Source organism: Trachypithecus francoisi, unplaced genomic scaffold, assembly GCF_009764315.1.
Source record: "Trachypithecus francoisi isolate TF-2019V2 unplaced genomic scaffold, Tfra_2.0 Lachesis_group3, whole genome shotgun sequence".
NCBI classification, from domain to species: Eukaryota; Metazoa; Chordata; class Mammalia; order Primates; family Cercopithecidae; genus Trachypithecus; species Trachypithecus francoisi.
The window spans coordinates 103657996-103680450 of NW_022681468.1; the positions used below are offsets into that span (position 1 = coordinate 103657996).

The following is a 22455-nucleotide window of genomic DNA, read 5'->3' on the forward strand; positions in this document are numbered from 1 at the left end:
ATTTTCTTCAATGGTTATATATTTATTTTATTTAAAAAAATTTATCTCAATAAACTTATTTTGTAACTTCAGGCTGATTAAAAAACAGTACACATAAAAAGTAGAAATAACTTTAGGTTGCAAAGACAGCACAGAAAGTTCCCGTTTATCCCCACTCCCTTCCTCACCGGTTTCTCCAACGTTAACATCTTACATAACCATGGCACAGTTGTCAATACTAAGAAACCAACACTGGTACATTACTATTAAGTAAACTCCAGACTTTATTTGGATTTCGCTTGTTTTCCCACTAGTGTTCTCTTTCTGTTCCAGGATCCCATCCAAAATGCCACATTGCATTGTGTGTGTGTGTGTGTGTGTGTGTGTGAGAGAGAGAGAGAGAGAGAATGTGTGCATTATTTTGCATTTTAACATCTTTATTGAGATGTAATTCATATACTAGAAAACTGGCCCGTTTACCGTATATAATTCAATAGTACAAGTATATTCATAGAGTTGTGTAACCATCACCACTATGTAATTTTAAACATTTTTATCTTGACAAAAAGAAACCTTATATCCATTAGTAGTCATGCCTCACCCCCATCCCCTGTCCCCTAGTGCCTAGAGAGCCACGAATCTATTTCTATCTCTACAGATTTGCTTACTCAGGACATTCCATACAAATATAGTCATACATTATTTGGTCTTTCATGCTGGGTTCTTTCACTTAGCAAAATGTTTCCAAGGTTCACCCATGTTGAAGCATGTAACAGTACTTTACTTCTTTTATTTCCAAATAATATTCCACTGTATGGATATATCCACATTTTACTTATCTATGCATCAGTTGATGGGAGATCTGTTTTGTTTTGTTTTTTTTCCACTTTCTGACTGTGATGAATGATGCTACTATGAACATTCAGAGTTTTTGTGTGAACATGTTTTCAATTCTCCTGGGCATATATCTAGGACTGGAACTGCTGGGTGTTATATATGACAACTTTATGTTTAATACTTTAAGGAGATGTCAGACTGTTTTCCAACGTGGCTGTACCATTCAACAATTTTTCTACATTCTTGTCAACACCTATTTTTGTTATCTTTTTTATTGCAGCTACCACAGTAGGTGTGACACAGGTGCTCATCCTGAGTTTGTTTTTCTAATGGAAAATATTTTAAAATCTATTGTTACTTTCTAGAAAAGGAAGATAGTGTGAAGATGTAATGCTCGCCATGCTGGGATGTTTCTGTCCTTTTTCTATTTTTTAAAAACTGTGTTAAACATTGTCTTCAAAGAACTCACAGATTACATGTGAGATGTGTAAACGTTAGGTTGGTCAATAAGCCTACCACAGCATCTTGCATAGCAGACAATGAAATGTGTGTTCACTTGGACAATGCATGCTGTAATTAACAGAGACGGGAATGACAGTGAATGAAACACTATATTGCATACAGTATTTTCGGTGCTACATATAATTCTGGTTGGGTCACAAATGTTATATATACAGAGACACTGGGCCAGAATAACAACTTGCCATTTTACTTCATACTGTATGTGTCTGTGTCTGTGTGTGTGTGTCTGTGTGTGTAAAACAGAAAACAGAGAAGTCAGAGATGGCACACACCAGTGTCTAAGAGCCAGAGAACTTGGGAGATTAGAGCGTCACAGAAGCTGCAGCAGAGAAGTCAAAGCAGATACAAAACAAAAAGAAGTTACTGAATTTGGCAACTGTGAGCTCAGGAGTTCAAGACCAGCCTGGGCAACATGGCAAAACCCTATCTCCACAAAAAATACAAAAATTAGATGGACATGGTTGTGGGCACCTGTAATCCCAGCTACTCAGGAGGCTGAGGTGGGAGGCTAGCTTGAGCCAGGGAGGTGGAGGTTGCAGTGAGCCAGACAGCACCACTGCACTACAGCCTGGGCGACACAGCCAGACACTGTCTCCACACACAAAAAAAAGGGTTATGAAAGAACTCATATTTCTCGATTCATGATACTTTAAAGTACCATCCCATAGATTTGACCTTTTTACAGACCTGTGAGAAGGCATGTTGCCATTTTAGAGAGGAAGAAAACACACTCAGTGAGGCTTGGTGATTTGTGGAGCGCATACGTGTATATGAACCATATTGTATTTATAGCTTTATCTGCTCAAAAGACCACAAGCTTCCCGAGAACAAAATCGCATCTATTTAACAGATCTCCCCAATGAGTAATAAGTGAATGGTTCATGGTGGATGCTTAATGAATAATTTTTGAATTCGTTATCCTCAGTGATTCTGAAGAAAACAGTGGAGAGATTCCTTTAGGATTATAGCCCTGTCTCCCTTTATTAGACCCATAAAAAACCTGAGGCCAAAGGAGGCAAAGTAATTTGATGAAAGTAATAAATATTTCAAACAGAGGACCCAAGGTTTCCTCACTTCCAGTCCACCACAAATTTCCCCCTCAAGAATCTCTTCTTGTTCTTTTCCCTTTTTCTTCTTTCTCCTTTCATTTTCCCTCCTTCCTTTTCAGAAAAAGAAGCTCTGTCACCCCAGGCTGGAGTGGAAACTCCTGGGCTCAAGTGATCTTCCCGTCTCAGCCTCCTGGGTAGCTAGGACTACAAGCATGTGTCACCATGCCCAGCTGATTTTTTAAAAAAAATTTTGGAGAGACAGGGGTCTCACAATGTTGCCTAGGCTGGTCTTGAATTCCTAGCCTCAAGCAATCCTCCCACCTCGGCTTCCCAAAGCATTAGGATTACAGCCTCAGGCCACTCTGCCACCTCTTCTTACTCTTTACTTTGTTTTAGAATTCAATAATAATTGTTTAAAATTTTGTAGTATTAAATTGAATAAGTTTGGCAAAGTGTAATTTCACATCTTCAAGATTTATTGGAAAATAGTCATTGTTGATTTAGACAAAAATATTTAGAAAATAAGGCATTACTGAAATGACGCAAGTAAAATATGAAACTGTGGATACCAATTTTTTAAAATATCAAAATGCTGTAACTGAAAAAATCTAGTTTGTTTGTTGTCGGCTCTGTCAAATACTAGGATCCTGTGGTTCCAATCACCAGCAGTTAATTAACAATGATGTCCTGAGGAGGTTCACTGTCTCTAAGAACACAAGAAGCTTAAGCAAATCTGAGATAATGCATACTTTCAGGCAAGTTCTCTCTTTTGTTTTGTTTTGGGTTTTTTTTGTTTGTTTTTTTTGAGACGGAGTCTTGCTCTGTCGCCCGAGCTGGAGTGCAGTGGCCGGATCTCAGCTCACTGCAAGCTCCGCCTCCCGGGTTTACGCCATTCTCCTGTCTCAGCCTCCCGAGTAGCTGGGACTACAGGCGCCCGCCACCTCGCCCGGCTAGTTTTTTTTTGTATTTTTAGTAGAGACGGGGTTTCACCGTGTTAGCCAGGATGGTCTCGATCTCCTGACCTCGTGATCCGCCCGTCTCAGCCTCCCAAAGTGCTGGGATTACAGGCTTGAGCCACCGCGCCCGGCCAAGTTCTCTCTTTTAAATAGGCTTCATTCATAAACATTTAAAAGTAAAACCCACACTGAAGAACAGTAAGGTTTTCGATCATTCAGGGCTTCTGCACCAGGATTGATTGGGAAACCTAGCAGAAGAAGGCTTCTTAAAGTTATCTTGCTGTCAGCTACACACTGACACTCATCCACACAGCTAGCCAGCAGCACTGACGGAGTGCTCACTTTAGGCAAGAAACCAAGGTAAGGTACAGCAATAGACAGGAAGGTGAAAAAGGCATGATTCTGATTACAATTGGCATAGTAGGTCCCACAGTTTATAATTTTAATACAAAATGTCTTGGGTTACAAAGGCTTGACGTCCCAGGATGACAGATATATACATACATCCTTACGAGTCTATGGATTATCAGATTCAGTGAGATAGCTCCACAAACCATGGCCTGTAAGTTGGGAAACACTGATTAATTTGTGTAATACAAGAGGTACACAAACAGCTAAAATCCACAAAGGAAAGTCCCCAGCATGAAAATAATTCCTGCTCAAGAATCTGGGAAAAGCTCAACAAAAGTGTTGGTATACGAGGTAGGCTTTAAAAGCAGACAATATGCTTGAGAGAGAAAGATGGTAAGGCAGGGAATTCTAGCTATACAAAAAAAGCATGAGCAAAGCAGTTAGGACACTCCAGAGCTGGACTTCATAGCCTTTCACGTCACAGACTCCTTCGAGAATCTGCAAGAAGCCATGGAACTCTCACCAGGAACATGCATGCTACGTCACAATCAGTGGTTCTTTGCATAGCCTCATAACCCAGGTTAAAGACTTTTGCTTTTGAACCCAACAGTATCCAGAAGTGTAAACTGAGCAAGGAAGAACAACAGGAGATATAGCTACAATGAATCTAGGCTTTGTTCTCTAACAAGGGTGGACCCTGCCAATCATATAAGCAAGGTAGTAAAAAGATCAGTACTATTCTTGGCCAATAACTCTAGATGTGTACAGATAAAATGGGAGAGTAGGGAGGAAGGAAACATATGGCATCTGAGACACAAAGGCCAGTTAGGATGAGCCTGAACTAGTCTAGTCTAGAGATAGTGTATACCTGGACTGGGGAGCACATAAAAGATATACATCAGAAAGCTAGTACAAAGGGCAAAATTCACAGAAGTAAGAGAGAAAAACGGGTCAAAGATCCACAACAAACAGATACAGGAAATCTAGAGGGAAGAATATGATGTACCCTATTTGCCCATGTTGAGTTTGAAATAACAACATGTCTTGCAAATGGTTACAGAAGGTTTTGGAAGCTTGAGAGAAAGGCTGGCGCTAGCTTCATTTACTCTTGAGGTAATGGATGAAAAGAGCATGCAAGAGAGCCAAGGCAGAGCTTGCAAAAAGAAAAGACATACACTAAAGGTAGCATTCATAGTAGATAATACATATTTGCAGATGGGGTGGCTTGGAAAGCTCATACTTGCTGGCTTCTTACAAACACAAACAGGACAAAAGTAAGTGTGCATTAGGGAAATGCAAATCAAAACCACAATGAAGTAACACTTCATATCCAATAGGATGGCTTTTAAACAGAAAAAGACAGAAAATAAGTGTTGGCGAGGATGTGTTGAAACTGGAATTCTTGTTCATTGCTGGTGGGAATGTAAAATGGTACAGCCACTGCAGAAAACAGTATGGCAGTTTCTCAGAAAACAAAATTAAACATACAATTACCTTATGATCCAGCAATTCCACTTCTGGGTACACATGCAAAGAACTGCAAGCAGAAACTCAAACAAATATTTGTACACCGATGTTCATAATAGCATTATTTGCAATAGCCGAAAGGGGGCAACAGCCCAATGTCAACTGATGGATGAACGGGTAAACAAAATACGGTATATACTTACAATGGAATGTTATTTTTGCCCTAAAAAGGAAATTCTGACACATGCTATACTATGGATGAACCCTGAAGATACTATGCTAAGTGAAATAAGACAGTCACAAAAGGACAAATGTTGTATGACTCCACTTAGTACCTAAAGTAGTCAAATTCATAGAGATAGAAAATAGAATGATAGTTGCCAAACTAGCAGGCAAAAAGAACGGGAAGTTAGTGTTTAACAGGTAAAGAATTCCAGTTTGGGAATATGAAAAAGTTCTGAAGAGATAGCTAGTGGGATGGTTATATAACAGTGTGAATGTACTTAATGCCACTGAACTATATATCTAAAAATGGTTAAAATTTATGGTATGTACATTTTATCACAATTAAGAAATGAATGTGCAGCAGTTAGAGATATGCAAGCTTGTTTAGAGAAAAGTAGTCAGGCAGCCCACACAGTTACAGTCAGAGCCAGTAACCTGGGCCAGACACTACCAATCATGGTCAATGTCATTAACCAGAGGACAAGCTCCATATGTATTGTGTGTGGAAAGAATGTCAAAACATGTATCAGCATTTTCAACCACATCCTGTGAAACAGCAATACCAAGCATATCATATTCATGTGTGAGGAATATTGTGCTTACTATAAAGTAAGCTGCTTAAGAGATGTAAAGTAGATTACAAAACATCTCCCCCTCCTTCTGCCCTATTTCAGAATCATTGATGTGGCAGGTAAATTTGTCCTAGTCTTGATTCTTCTATTCATCAACAACTCTACTATTTCTTTCTCACTCAAACAACCAAGGCAACTTAAAGGCCACACTATGTGGCTCCATTTTTTAAGCGATGGGGGTCTTGCTAGGATGCTCGGACTGGTCTTCAACTCCTGGCCTCAAGTGATCCTCCTGTCTCAATCTCCTAAAGTGTTGGGGTTACAGGCATGATGTGAGCCACTGTGCCTGGCCACATCTGAAACATATACTGCAGGAAATCAAAAGCCACCAGACATTTTTTTATGAGAGGGATCTTGTTCTCATGTTAGTCTCTTTTCCAAACTGATTCAAAGACTGAGGTTTTTCACACTAATAGATAAACTGGTTCCTTACTCTATCAACACTCTTCTCAGTCAGTTCTGAGACAAATCCTGGCAAAAGATTCTGATCATCAGCAGAATTAGGAGACAGAATAGGAAGAATCATCACTGTTGGCATTGCGAATAATTTGAGTTTAAAGAGAAAAACGAAGATAATTACGTATCTTTCTATTCAGATTTACCCTTTTGGAATCTTGAGCTGTGAACAAAGTATAGGACGGGCAATTGACTAAATGGGTAGGAAAGTGAACTGGTGATCAGAAAAGCAAGTAGCTGCAACTGTGGGAAACAGAGACTTTACCATTAAACATCTATATCTTTTGGAGAGACAAGTCACCAAAACATACATTTTGGCTCTGATCACATTTATGACACTTTAGCTTAAAAACACAGTCATTAGTTTCCTTTGTCCATACTATCTCCATGACAACCAGTCCATGGACACCACAGGTATTCAACATCCAAAGTTCTGGTGAATTATGGTGCACATGAAATATGGTGCACATGATAATGGAAATTACCTCAGAAGAAATGTCAGACTTATCCAGGTAACTTTTAAATTTCTGACACGAAGCCTACGGGCCCCTTGTGATTATCCCTAAACCACACCCACAATGTGTTCCCATCAGTCAGAAAATAGAGCTGTACATATTTTCAGTGGAGAGGGAATTGCCTTTGTTTCTGGCAGTGTTTCTGTTACTCTTCGTATCTGAACATCCTAATAATACAGCTCATGGTTACACCCAGCCTTCCCAGCCACTGCCCATATTTACTTCCTCTGCAACTGTCTCAGGAGATCCTGCCTGAGCTACAAGGCTGAACAAAAGGAAACAAAAACCCACCATCCGGACATAGAAGCCAACATTTGAGTCAAAGTCTTTTCAGGGAATCGGACTGTATCTGAGTGGCTATATATGTGGCTGTCTTCAATCCAGAGCTTCCTTATGTCTTTTGTTTTGCTGCAATGTGGACGTCTCTTACAGTAAGCAAACTTTTAGGGAATATGTGTTTCTCTGCAAAAAGACACCACAATTAGAGACAGACTACTCCTCCTCAGCCTCAGCCAATGAGCTCGTGTGGCCTTCCCAAGCATCATGAGTGGGGAGGGGATCGTCCTCCTCTGTAAATATTTTCATTCAATGTACACAAAACACGGTTGCAAATCTTTTAACCATTCAGCTAACATTCTGAATTGCTGCCTACAAAATACTCTCTATAAATCATCAGTAACAAGAAGAATCACATTACTATTAACAGGCAGTATTTTTCCAGGTACCGAAAGTTACAAAATTAGTAAAACAGCAGTGGCCCAGGCTTAAAGCCATGTAAATCAGCAGTTAATCCTTGATTCTGACCTGCTTCCTTTCGGTACGCTAATTTTACAGTCAGTTTCTGATACCTGCTGTCCTCTAGTAATGCTCACCATGAGCTAAAGTTGGCTACTGAACTCAATTGGGTGAAAGCTCCCATCAGTCACTAACTTCCGAAGTCAACCCTAGCTTTTTGAAGGAAGCTAAGAAAAATGGGCATGTTGGTACCAAAGGGCCCATGCCAACAATTACAATTCTTTCATATCCCATTTTTAGCATATGATTCATAGTTACCAACCACATACTGTAAGAGTCAGAAGTCATGCATGCATCAGGGAAAGGAGAAATGGGGGAATGTCATATACAGAGGAACAGGAATGGGTATGTGTATATTACGCTGGGTAACAGACGAGTGGGTGACCAAGGAATACTATCAACTTAGGTTTTATTACTTAGAAAAAGTTCAGAATAGAGGTAATATTTCAGAGGTGTTGGGGGTTGATGACGGGACAGAAGAGCTGATGTGAGGACAACACTAGCATATCCAGCCTCAGGGAAATCTTACAAGAAGGTCTTGATACAGAAAAGCTACCATGAAACTATGCAGAACTAACAAAGGAATCAGGGCAGAATGCAGAAGAAGCCAAAGAAAGTGTCGGTACACAACACAGAATGAGAACGCTGAAGCTAATCTACAGTGAATTATTAGGATGCCAACGGGAGGGACCGGAGTTGTAAATGTGGAATACCAAAGTGACAGGCTTACAATTTAAACTCTGTAATTACTGCCACATTTCATCTCATCCGTTAAACACAATTTATATAACATGATGTTTATGAATCCATACTTACAAAGATAAATTCATTTAACCAACAAACGTTGTTTTGAGTGTTTAGATAATATTAATGAACAGATAAAAATGACAGACTCCTTAGTACAAAAAAGCAAACTTCCATAGATAAAAGTGGAGAACATGTACAGGATGGCTTGAGAATTTACGTGGCACCCAACATAACTATTTTTTTAAAACACTAATAGAAAATACTGAAATTTGAAATAATTTTGTAGAAATAACTGAAGAACCCTACCAAATGGTTTTTTAGAATTGTGAGAAAACTTTGCTAAAAATCATGGGACAAAATGAACTTATAAGCCATGGTGTACCTGTCCTAAATATTGTAGAAGGAATTCCTGCACTGAGAAAGAAGAGACCAAAAGTCTAAGATAGAAAAAGAACACATATGCATATATCAATAAAAGCTAATATACATATTCATATAATAAAAGGAATTGATCGACTCAAAAAAGAGGTCTAGGATAGCAAGAAAAACATAGACTTTGAAACAGTCCAACCTGGGACTGCACTCATATGTAATTATCAATTATCAATTACATACGAGATGTGAGACACTGGGAAAGTTATTAACTACACAAATCTGTTTTCCCATACGTAAAATGAGACAAAGAGTAGGAATGTAAACATTAAATGTCTGTGTCTCATATCCATTCACTTCTTCCCACTTCAGACTACAAAACCCTCTTATTCTGCCTGTGCTATCGTAACGGCAGGCTAACCAATTACTCCCAGAATAATCTTTTCAACATGTACACTGAGAGGTAAGGCATCCTCCCCACAGCTGTCAAGGCCCTGCTCTTCCAGGTCCTACCTCTGGCTCTGGCCTTCTCATCCTGCTACCCCACTTTCTACTCAAGGTGCTCCCATCTGCCACAATGGTCCTGTGTGCTCCTTCCTTCCTCAGGGCCCTGTATTTGCTGTTCATGCTTTCTAGAGAGCTCTTCCTTAGCATAGCTAATGTCTTTCCATCCTCTGGAGATCAGCTTTTTAAATGTCTGCACCTTGAAAAGATCTTCTGTCCAAAGACCATTCTATATGAAATAGTTCTGCCCACTACACAGCACCCTACTCATTTCTTGCAAATCAATCACAATAGTTTGTATTATAAATTTCTCTATTTATTATCTACCTTTAAGCAATAATAGGATAAAGACTGTACCCCGTGGCTCGTATGGGATAGGTACTTAGGTTTCTTTAAGTTTACAGCTCTAAATGATGTTGTCTTCTCCATCTCCAAAGCAAAGAAACTAACAACAAATGCCCCCATCTGATTTTAAACTGGAAACGGTGTTTTCAGGACTCCTGGTGTTTATTTACTAATGACTATTTTCTGAGAAGTGAAGTTTTCTCTACTGAAAATTTTTTATTATTTATTGGGCAGGATAGTACAAACAAACACCTTTATTAGTTGTAGGTTTGCGGGGGGAAAAAAAACAAAAAAACACATTCTTGTCACTCAAGTTCTTCATACCCCTCACCATGCTCAAGAAAACCCTCGGGTTCTTCATATGAATACGGGGTAAAAAGTAACTGCCTGGCAAGTCTCAAATTAAGAAATGTATATGGAGGTGCTTCGTTAAAACTATAAAACAGCAACTCTGAGGCCAATACGCCTGTACTGATTTAGCTCCATTCGCAAAGGCTTTCCATGCCCACCTAAAGTATAAAGTATTATATATTTTAGCATTACTTTAAATGTTCAATATTTCTTGTGATACTCAGATTTTCTTTTTATCCTTCTCCCCACCCGCAGGCAAAATGATAGGGTATCATGCACAAAAAGATCCTAAAAATGAGATTCTCCTAAATACATCATATGAGGACAAAAATTTTAAAACATCACTGTGATCTCACAGAGAAAATCACATTTCAGAGAACCCAAAATGAATAATATCTTGGAACAATTTCAAAACACCAAGTTACCAACTGCTGGCAGCCAAGGCCCAGCAAGTCAACCACCTGATAATGATTATGGAGAGACACTTACAACACTCTACCACAAATCACAACTACTCTACCTAGTGCCCTGCCCAACATGGCATTTCATTGGTTTTTGTGTCTAGCCTTCTGAGCCCATTCCTCAGCCTCACTTGATCAAAGAAAATCAAAAAGACCCAAGTAATAAACTGAATAGATAAATCAATAAAATAGGTCCACTACTTCCTCGACCAGGGCAATGTATTTCCACTTTGGTTAAACTCACCCTCACCTCCACAGAGCCTCAGTTCAGATACTGGGGTTCTTTCCATCATCTATAAAGCGCTTGGTTGACTTCCAGTTTCCCCTGCCTTTGCCAGAAAACTACTAAATTTCCAAAAAGTGCTCTTTGAGCTGTCCAACATTCCCAGACTCTCATCTTACTGGCTGGAGGAGTTTTTACTAATTTTAGATTCAAGGATGCCTTCTGTGAGCAATTAGCTATTCAGAGTCTCCGCCCCCATCCTGCTTAGACACCAAACATCACTAATGCTGAGAACACAAACAAATACAGCTATCAACAAAGTCAGAAGCTACCTCCGAAAAGCAGTCAAACCAAGCCAAAAGGTCAGCTCTGCCACCTTAATAAATAGGTTTATTGGAAATCCTTCCAAAAGAAATATAAATGTTGCCTATCTTTCCCCTAAAGAATTGAGTGAGACCGTAGCAGAAAAACAGAAAAGACTCAGACAAAAGACAGAAATACTTAAAAGACAGAGGCAGAGAGAGACTGACAGAGAAAGAGACCAGGCAGATGGGGGTAGAGTCTGGGAGTGGAGGGGTGACAGAGACAGAAGGACAAACAGAGCAACTTGGAAGGTGAATTTCTCCCTCTGTAATTTTCAACAGTATGAGGTTCTCCTAAGCATAAGAATCCATTTTAATGCAAGTAAAATTACATCTCAACAGTAAGTAGTCCAATGCTGATTCCCAAGCACCTACTGCTTCCTGTTCAGATATTCCTTTAAGAGGCTTACAATCACCCCTCATCCTCCATTGTGCACAGATTTCTCAGCCTTTCTCCCAATACAGGAGGGCCAGGGACATGGCTACTGGGTTCAAAGCCCTAAAATAGCCTGCAGAGCTTCAAAATGCATGAGGTGCGGCCCCCCTTACCTTCAGCAACACCACGTCCACAGTCCTGTCCACCTTGGAGATGTCACAGAGGCTGTAGCGCCTCTTGTGCCGTTCATACATTTTGCCCAAATGCAGGAAAGAACAGAGAAAATGCAGGAAGTATATCCACTGTTAACTTGGGAACCAGTGTGAGTCCTTAGTTCCAAATTTCTCACGGTGAGGTGGAGGAGATCTCTGCCTTCCAGATTCCTCTCTATATAAAAACTCTCACAGGGGTCAAAAACAATGAATTAAAAAGAAATCAAGGAGAATCCAATTCCTTGAACTGACTGAGAACTTGCTGGTAACTTCAGAGTGCTGGAAAGATGAATGTAGAACTCATAATATAAACGATAAATATCCCCTAATGCTATACTTTGTGCAGATCTTGACTGAAAGAGAAGCAAACACCGTTTCCATCACTGGCAACGACTCCCATAAAAAAATTAATAAACTGGCCAAGCATAACGGCTGATACACGTAGGGAAAAAAACCCAAGAAGGCAATAAAAGTCCAGTATATACTTTGCCAGGAAGAGGAAGAGAAAGAAAGGAAGACGACGCTATTTCAAAGCGATGACATGAAAAAAGTCATTAGATTCTGTTCTTGCTTAAAACAAAAACAAAGACAAAGAAAATCTACTTTTCCTTAAAGAAAAAAAAGTAGAAGCTGGGAGATGCTTTTCAAAGCAAAGTCTTTAGAGTCTGTCTCTTGCTCACCAGGCAGTGGGACTTGGTTTTGATTTAAGTTGAAAATCTCTAAGGACAGAAGAGTAAAAGGGGGAAAAAAAAAAGACCACTCCTGCAGTACTCCCTCTCTCCCTCCCTCCCTCCCTAGCCAGCCTCCTCCTCCCTTTTTCCTTCTCTCTCAAGAACGTCACTGCTTGCTCTTTCAGCTCTGCACCCGCAGCCTGGGAGGTTTGAAAACCCAATTGCAGTTGTGGGAACATGATTCATCTACAGAGGAAGAGAAAAACAAGGCTTCCTTTTCCAACCCACTTCTTCTTCCTCCTCCTCCTCCTCCCACCCCTATGAAAAAGGCTCTGTCAGGCATTGCAAGAGTAGTATGCTAATAAAGGAAGGGGGGTGTTATACTAAACACCACAAGCGTGTACAACGGACTTGTCCCAAGGTACAGAAAACTGAAACTACCCAAAGCATACACTGTACCTCCCTGCCAAATGCAAGGCAATGATTTAACATGAGAAAAATGTTAGCCAAATATTGCAGTTATGTTTCTAGGATCAAGATGTGGCTACAAATGTGTCTGATAAGGTTTAAAAATTATCAAGAGTTAAGCTTTATTTTGGGGGAGGGAGAAGGGATGATGGAGTTGATTTAAAGAAAATGAAAAAGAAAAGGAGTGGAACAAAGGAGTTCTGGATATGTTAATATTTGTTGTGACTAAGCATAGCTGTCTGGCTGGGACTTCTCCTTCAGTGTTTCTATGCACACTAACTGGGTCTTGAATGTGGGTCTGCTACCTCATTTGCCTGTTTTCTTACTATTCCACACCCTTCTAGCCCCCACCCTAACATTCTCAGGGAAAGACTTACTTCAGAATGCATTCTCTCACCTGAGACACTCTCTTACTTGGATCATAAACGATTTGGGAGGGAAAAGGATGAGGAACTGAGGGGAGCAAAAAGCAGAAAGGAGTGAAGAAACAAAAGAAAAAGGGATTAAAAAAAAAAAAAAGGATTTCTCTTTCTAGGAGCTGCTGACATTTTCCTTGAGTTGGCCAGAGTAGTCCTTAGGTAGGCTGTGAAAGCAGGGGCTCAAATACCACAACAGAAGAGGAGAGGAGAGATTTAACACCTACATTTCTGTTGACATTGCAAACAAAGTTGGTGAAAAGGTTTTTCAGGTATAGAAAAAGGATATAGATCAGCCATGTCCTCAGGCCAGGTATTCAAGTCGCTGACCAGCATAAATGAGGGAAACAGCAAACCCTGCTAAGAAGAGTGCAAACATTTTCCTCAACTTTCTATTAATACACCACAGCTACAGGCTTTAATCCGAAATAAAAGCCATAAGGTTTTATCTCCCTATTCCTCACTGGTTCATCCGAGGAATGAAGGTGGACAACCCCTCCCCTTCTCATGCCACCAGTGAGCCTTGGCTCCGTAGCAGTACCAACATGTGCAGTGAAACAGATGTTGCTTTTCATTACAAATGAGGCTAGAAAACAATAGAAACAAGATGATTTGACAGAGATTTAAAAGTTGTAAATAAAATTCTTGCTCTGGCTTATCAAAAGCATGGGAACCTGACCAGAGATTTACAAATACTTCCAAACTATGTGGTCTAGGGCACAGATAGAAAGAGCCTTTAGGCTTGAATAGATAAATTGATAGTTTATTATCTTTTCTGTAAAAGCTTTCACCAAGCTAGAATGTAGAACTCGCCCTTCTTCTTTTTTGAACACAGAGCTGCCTCCCCTCTGTCTGAAATATGGTTTGTTCCTCACTGCCACTCCCTTCTGTTTTAATTAGAATCAAATGATTCCTGCTTCCACGATTCCCAGGCATGTCTCTCTAGGGATCAGAGATGGTTTAATCACCATTAAAATCTTCCTACCGGCAGGGCGCGGTGGCTCATGCCTGTAATCTCAACACTTTGGGAGGCCAAGGCAGGCGGATCATGAGGTCAAGAGATCGAGATCCTGGCCAACATGGTGAAACCCTGTCTCTACTAAAAATACAAAAATTAGTTGGGCATGGTGGCACATGCCTGTAGTCCCAACTACTCGGGAGGCTGAGGCAGGAGAATCATTTGAACGTGGGAGGCAGAGGTTGCAGTGAGCCAAGATCGTGCCACTGCACTCCAGCCTAGCAACAGAGGGAGACTCCGCCTCAAAAAAAAAAAAAAAAAAAAAAAAAAAAGCTTTTCTACCCTAACCCTGTCCAGTGACTTACATGCAGATAATCTATATCAATCTAACAGATATTTTGTGACTCCTAGTGGAGGCAAGCAAAAGAAATAGGTAACAAGGTGTCTGTCTTCAGGAAGTTTATAGGAGAGGGAAAATTGTTTCAAAATAATACAATTTTCTGAAAGAGCCTAGATTACTGTTTGAGACATATAGAACTAACCTTTTTATTTCTAACTTCTGGATTTGTGCCACAAGCTGGAAAGCTAGATTTCCTCCTCTTTCTGCATATTAAAAGGACAATTCCTTACATATTCTGTTCCTTCTTGGAGGACAAATACCCTGGCTGGGAAATAAATGCTTTGGGTGAAGAAAAGAGTCCGTGTTGCTTTCCCCTCTGGATCTGCTCAGCACTCCCCAACAGAAGACAGAATCTGCAGTCTTGTGCTTTTGCAGTTGATGTGACAATTCCAAGTTTTTATCAAAAACATCTGGAACCAGTGAACAGTAATTCTGCTAGGATTTTGAAATACAGCAACCAATCATTTCATATCTAAACCAGAGCTGAGAGTTACAAATTTAAAGGGGGTTCTGAATTTATTTCCCTTTTCCTTTAATTTGGGGAACCTGTAGTAAAACATTTTATTATTTACAGCCATACTACTTAACAGTAGTTACTTACAGTATTAATTATCTCTCCTTTCTCTCTGTAGCCTCCATCCTGCCCTATATCCACACAAAGGGTCCCAGATTCTTTAAAAACAACCGGTGCTTTTAGTCTGTCTCATGCCACAGGCCCAACATGCAATTCTTAAAGATTCCAGAAAATGAAATATAAAAACATTTTATACATCTTAATTTAGCTATAGCATTTGTGTTCATGAATTAAATTTTCATTTGATTTACTTAACCTCAAGATCTAACACCTTACCAAATTGTTTAAGCATTCTTATGGGTCAACACTGTGGTTGCTTTAGTTCCAGTTAGGGCAGAAGCCCGTCTGCAGTCTCACAGCAAAGTTTCTGAATTAAGGCACCATCTAGTGGGGAATGCTGAAGACCCAAACAGAACACCAAAGGCCAGTGAATATTTTTGTGGGGGTGTGGGGATAGGGATGGGGCTCATCTTCTGCTACTAAGTATTTTTTCCTGAAAGCCCAAAGTGAACATAAAGTAGCAGCATGTGACGGGACACTGGTTAATGACTCACCAATGATCAATTTTACTCTCTGCAGAGAACACAAGGTACTAAGTGAAAATCAAGGGTTCTTTGTCTTCCTAGGTGTGCCATTATCTCACTGAGCAACTTGGGAGATATTAGTTTGACCCTCTGGACCAAGATTTCCAGAATGGAAAAATTAGAGAGATTTGATGCTAGGTCATATCTGAAGATCCTTCTTACTCTAATATTATATACTGCCAGTCTGAGATTAGGAAGTTATCGCCTGCCATATAGTTCATAGGATACGGTAGTTTCAGAGGAGAAAGAAAAGGGAATTGAGACATTCTCTTAAAACTTGCAGAAAACATTATTCCTGCATAATCTACCTTGTTCTTCACATGAAATGGGAAGCAAAAGTTTACCACAGTCAACAATTTTCATTAATCTAAACTTAAATATAGTGAGTCATCCAGAGTTACACATATGTTGGTGGTAAAACGTATTAGAATATAGATAAAACATTTAGCCTCCATTTGAGCAACTCCTGTTTGCTTAGATAATAGACTGCTTCAAATAAGATGAATGAATATTTCACAGGTGAAAGAAAAAAATAATTTACAACGGCTGCAAAGGCATTGTCTCCAATTAGGCTTTCCTTATAAATTTCAGTGCAGGTGTTTAGGTGCTAGGTGCTATGGCTCCAGGAGAAGCAGTTCTACTGTTCCCTCCTAGCCTTCACTGACACACAGATTTGAAGGTTACCAGACAGTAAAAGGGTAAAGGAGAAGGAGAGACCTAGAAGGCCATAACTAGCCATTTCTTTTCAAATTAGTAGCAAGCAGTAGCCAACAGCTCCTTTCCTTAACCCTTTACTGTCTTTACAAGAAGAAATCTTAAGACAAATTAACTGGCGGCAGCAAACTGACAATAATAGCAACAATTAAAATAACAAATTAATATGGAAGAATATAAGAAAAAACTATCTTCATAAACTTGTGCTCTTTACAGGAACAAGGTCTCATGGATCATACACACAAATGTTAAATCGTACTAAAATTACCAACAGCTTTATGAAATAAAAGGCAGGGGGAAGGAAGAAAGGGAGATGGCAGAATCAAAATTTCAGTTGGGAAAACAGTGACAGGACAGTTTAATCTCAAGGACAGGTCTTTTGGAGCAAGATCTATTAACCACAACATTTACTGAATACCTTCTGTTTGCCAGGTGCTTCCACAAGTACAATTTCATTTATTCCTCATAAAAAGCTATAAGATGCAATTTTACTGTCTACAGATGAGGAAAAGTAGCACTCAGAGTTTAAATCAGTTATATAACATCACACAGCTAATAAAACAGGCTTGCTTTAAACTCAGTTCCATAACTCAGTCTTTCCACTACATCTTATCTTGCCACTTGATAAATCCCCCAAGAAATGAAACTATAACAGAAAAAAGTTAGTATTTGAGGAAAGAAAACTTGGGATTCATTGCTCATTATCAATATTCCTACATTTGATTTTTACATAAATGCTAAAGGACAGAAAAAGATTTTTTTTTTTAATAAAAATGCCAAGTGATTCTTAATTTTATATTAAATGGACTCAGCTTTTCTGCCAACATTTCAATATTTGACATTCCACTTTCAAAAAGTTTCTCACTATAGTAATATCTTACAAAAATCTGAATGAACAAACCAAACACACAGAGTAAAAGATCTCTGGATATTGACAATTTAAGTCTTCCTTAAAATGAACAGATACACTGATCTGGCTTTTTTCCTTGGAGCAAACACTGGTTATTTCTTTTGGCAGCATTTCAGATATTTAAAGATGGCCATCGTGCCTCACCATGTTCTTCAGGCTTCTCTTTCGAATCATGATTCCCACAACGGTTCCTCAGACAACAGAGCACCTGAGTGCTCTCTAGTTAGTGTACTTCTTGTGATGTGGATGCCACAAACAAAATCCTCTGACATGGTGCACACTGGGATGACTAAGATCAAATTGGTTTTCTTGACACACATACCGCACCACTAGAAGGATAAGCTTATTGTGAAATAAACTTACTTCCCATATATTTTCTTTCAGTGTGACTTACAGCATCAGGTCTCCTTTAAACTATAATCTTGTGATTTTATTTTAAAACCTACTTTATAGCTTTCTGTATAAATACATTATCTCAAATGAATTCTCATTTGCTTTAAACTTACCATTTTAGCCTAAAGAGGGCATAGTGAATCTAAATTCCATCACTGAAATAACAGCTGTTTCTCCAAACTCTGAAGAGCAAGGCTAATGATGGAACCCAGAATTATATCACTAAAAGCTTCCCCTGGTAGGATATCTGTCCATCAATTAGCACTCCTAATACATTCATGCCATTCTCCTGCCTTAGCCTCCTGAGTAGCTGGGACTACAGGTGCCCGCCACTACGCCCGGCTAATTTTCTATATTTTCAGTAGAGACGGGGTTTCACCATGTTAGCCAGGATGGTCTCGATCTCCTGACCTCGTGATCCACCCGCCTCAGTGTCCCAAAGTGCCAGGATTATAGGCGTGAGCCGCCGCACGCAACCCCACCACTCCTGAGATTGAGTAAAATGCTGGTCTATCAGCCACAAAGCCAACTGAATTCTGAGTCCCATTCCTCAATCTTCTATACAATAGACAATAATTCATAAAACTTCTTCCTGAAATTAATACATACTAATGTATGGCATTCTCCTATTCAACCTGCCAAATAATGCTACCCAAAAGGTAAGTGAGACATTACTCATGCAGTGTACTGTTTGATAACCATTTATATTGTCTATTTAAAGCCAGATCCTAAAGACTGTTGTATTTGATAAAACTATAAGCCATATTTACTTATAGTTTTGAATCTTCTAGCAGCATTTCTTTTTAGCATGACCACAAGAACATTAGACAGCCCACCACTGACAAACAAGAACAAAAACAAAAGCCACTTCATAATAGTACAATGACACAAGAACTTCTTCTCACGTGTAGAAATTTTACCAATTTCATAAAGCCCCTAAGTGAAAATGTTTGAGTAAAATTACGATAAATCATAGCATCCCTTTTAAGGCATTAAGGTAAGAAGAATATCTTCTCTTCACATTTACTTTCCTTTTTTTTTTTTTTTTTTTTTTTTTTTGAGACAAGGTCTCACTCTGTTGCCCAGACTGGAATACAGTAGTACAATCTTGGCTCACCACAACCTTCGCCTCCCAGGCTCAAGTGATTCTCCTGCCTCAGCCTCCTGAGTAGCTGGAGATTACAGGCACGTGTCATTACCACTCAGCTAATATTTGTATTTTTAGTAGAGACAGGGTTTCACCATGTTGGCCTGGCTGGTCTTAAACTCCTGACCTCAAATGATCCACCTGCCTCAGCCTCCCAAACTGCTGGAATTTACAGGCATGAGTCACTACGCCTGACCTACTTAAACATGCTAACTATACCACCAAATAGTCAATTCAAATGAATTCACAACCTTATGCAATTTTTCCCACCCAAATAGTTGGTATATATACAAGCGCAAAATGCATATGTGATTCAGACAAAACCACTGGTAAAAAAAAAACCTATTTCAGATGGTAATCTAGACCTTGAAAAGTATTTATTATCAGTTAATTTTTAAACAGATTTACTGAAGTATAATTTACATATAATAAACTGCACCTATTCAAAGCATAATAAATGTTTTCTGTATTGTCAAATTTTTCTAAACATGTTTTTAAGATACATTAGAATTTTTAAAACCTGGAGTGCCAAGAACACTAAACATGGCAAATTGAGTAACTAACAATTTCAACAACAACCAGGAAATTTCACATGGAAAATCTGAGACATTATTGGGACTGTATAGTACAACTCCACATCACTGTCCTAAATCTTCAATAAGCTTTTCAATAAAGTTAAATCATTAGCCAAATATTTATTAAACATGTACGTTTGGCATTGAGGATATGGCAGTGCACAAAATTGACATTAAATAATTATAATCATGTTTGAGACTGGCCCTTAGACTATGTTACTAATCTGAGACTTGATGGAAGACTTAATAGGAATTAACCAGGCAAAGGGTCTATATGTGTGGATGGTGCTGTACGGAGACTGGCCCTTAGAGTATGTTACTAATCTGAGACTTGATGGAAGACTTAATAGGAATTAACCAGGCAAAGGGTGTATTATGTGTGGATGGTGCTGCATGGAGGCAGGGAAGGAAAGCCGGGGACACTGGTGTCTAAGTTCAGGCAGAAGACTGCATGATAAGGCCCAGAGGGAAGAGTGAGCACAGAGACAAAGGATGAGGCCAGCCCCAGCTGAACATGTTACTTGTGTTCACAAGTATATTGTCACTACAATAGGAAAAGCGATCGAAGAACTGTTAGCAAGGGAAAGGCATGATCGCATCTGTATTTCAAAAATATTTTTTCTGGGCCGGGCGCGGTGGCTCAAGCCTGTAATCCCAGCACTTTGGGAGGCCGAGACGGGTGGATCACGAGGTCAGGAGATCGAGACCATCCTGGCTAACACGGTGAAACCCCCTCTCTACTAAAAATACAAAAAATTAGCGAGGCGTAATGGCGGGCACCTGTAGTCCCAGCTACTCGGGAGGCTGAGGCAGGAGAATGGCGTAAATCCGGGAGGCGAAGCTTGCAGTGAGCTGAGATCCGGCCACTGTACTCCAGCCTGGGCGACAGAGCCAGACTCCGTCTCAAAAAAAAAAAAAAAAAAAAACAAAAATATTTTTTCTGGCATATGCTCACAGGACAGGAGGGAGCAAGCCTAGAGACAGATGAGTTAGAAAGCTGTTAGAGAAGTCAGATGAGAAATGATGGTAGCGTGAACTCAGGTCTGAAAGCAGAGATCAAGAAAAGAAACCGAGAGTCCAAAAATATTTAACATTAACAAGCTATTGGGCATTGGGGTGGGAGCAGAAAGGAAAAGAAGTGGGATGATGGACTAGGTTTCTGTCCTGAAGAACTAGGTAAAGGGCAGAATGCAGCAGAAGTAGGTGGCAGGGAGAGATTAGATGATGAATTCACTTTTAGACACAGTGAATCTGAGACACAGTATCTCAGAGATATCTGAGCAGAGCCATGGTAAGCAGTTGAAAGTGTGTGACTGGAACTCAAGGGAATGGCTGGGGTTAGGCATTCAGATTTGGGAATTAACACATTGAAGTGACATCAAGGAAACTAAATGGAGAAAGTATTTCAAAGAAAGGATAGTAAATAGTGTGAAATGCTACAAAAAGCTCACGCAAATACAAGATCTGGATTTTGCTAGGCAAATATTTCATACATCTTGGTGAGGGTAGTTCTGGTGTAGCTGTAGACTGATGAAAACTGGATTTAAATATTCTACTATTTCACAGGGGAAAACTTAAGGCTTTTGGGGGAAGGGGAGTGGGGGGATGGAGTTTCGCTCTTGCTGCCCAGGCTGGAGTGCAGTGGCGCGATGTCGACTCACTGCAACCTCTGCCTCCCGGATTCTAGTGATTCTCCTGCCTTAGCCTCCCAAGAAGTGGGGATTACAAGTGCTTGTCATCACACCCAGCTAATTTTTTTATTTTTAGTAGAGATGGGGGAGTTTCACCATGTTAGCCAGGCTGGTCTTGAACTCCTGACCTCAGGTGATCCACCTACCTCAGCCTCCCAAAGTGCTGGGATTACAGGCCTGAGCCATCACGCCAGGCCCTTAAGTTCTATCTATATATTCAACTCTTCAGAGTGTTCTCTTAAGACATTTTTTTCCTTTAAAGAAAGTGCCTTAAGTGAATCCTTACATAATGGCAGCTATAAGATTTCTAACCCGACAATAAATACTTTAGATTGTTAAGAACTTTAAGAAGTAAACAAAACACTGACAGAGAAAAAGGGATCGTTAACAAGAAGCGAGTTCCATGCATCACGACTATCCTTTCGTATTTTTTTAATTGTGTCAAAGAGATCCTGCCATAGAAACCAAAATTAGCAGCAAACTAATGAATATTAGCCAAATTTATGTACCCATTCAGCAAATACTTAAGTGTCTGCTGTAGGTGAGTTGCCCTGTAAGGTCTTATGAGAGATATACAAATACGTAAGACATTTTTGAGTCCTCAAAGAATATACAGCAGGAGCAACTGTACGAAACACAAACACAAGACAGTTTGGGTAGTTAGTACAGATGAAAAGCAGCATTTCAGCAAAAGGAAGACGATCCCTGGCTGAAGTGATAAGAAAGAAAAGATGCTGTTTTAAAATAAATGGAAGGAAACAGAGAAAATGGAAGAGAGGAGGTGGGCATTGTATATGAAGAGTGTGAGTGAAGGTAAAGCTGTTAATGAATGCCAGGTATGACAAAGGAATAGCACGATGTCTGGTTACATGCATCAGATTCATGCAAGGGACTGCTATGACATCAGCTAGGAAAAGCATTAACAGCATAGGTTATACAAACATGATGCAAAAAGAAAACTACGGTATGATCTAGCAATCTCACAACTGGGTATATATCCAAAGGACATGAAATCAGTATTCACTCTCATGTTCAGTATACTGTTCACAATAGCTAAGATATGGAACCAAGCTAAGTGTCCATCGACAGTGAATGGATAAAGAAAATGTGGTACACACACACAACAGAATATTATTTAGCTATAAAAAATAACAAAATCCTGTTATTAATGGCAAGATGGATGAGCCTGGAGGACATTATGTTAAATGAAATAAACC

The 22455-nt window shown here is 39.6% G+C and overlaps 1 protein-coding gene across 15 annotated transcripts in view; it reads right to left on the reverse strand.

Moving 5' to 3' along the window:
• Positions 1-22455, reverse strand: part of AKAP13 (A-kinase anchoring protein 13) — a 364057-nt gene that overhangs the window by 115032 nt on the left and 226570 nt on the right. The window contains exon 1 of one of the 15 annotated variants that reach the window (XM_033189131.1): positions 11699-11922. The exons of the other annotated variants lie outside the window; for them this stretch is intronic. Within the exon in view, the coding sequence (XP_033045022.1) occupies positions 11699-11779 (81 nt within the window). The 5' untranslated portion in view covers positions 11780-11922. Of the gene's footprint in view, positions 1-11698; positions 11923-22455 lie in introns of those variants that run through there. 15 annotated transcript variants of the gene reach the window in all.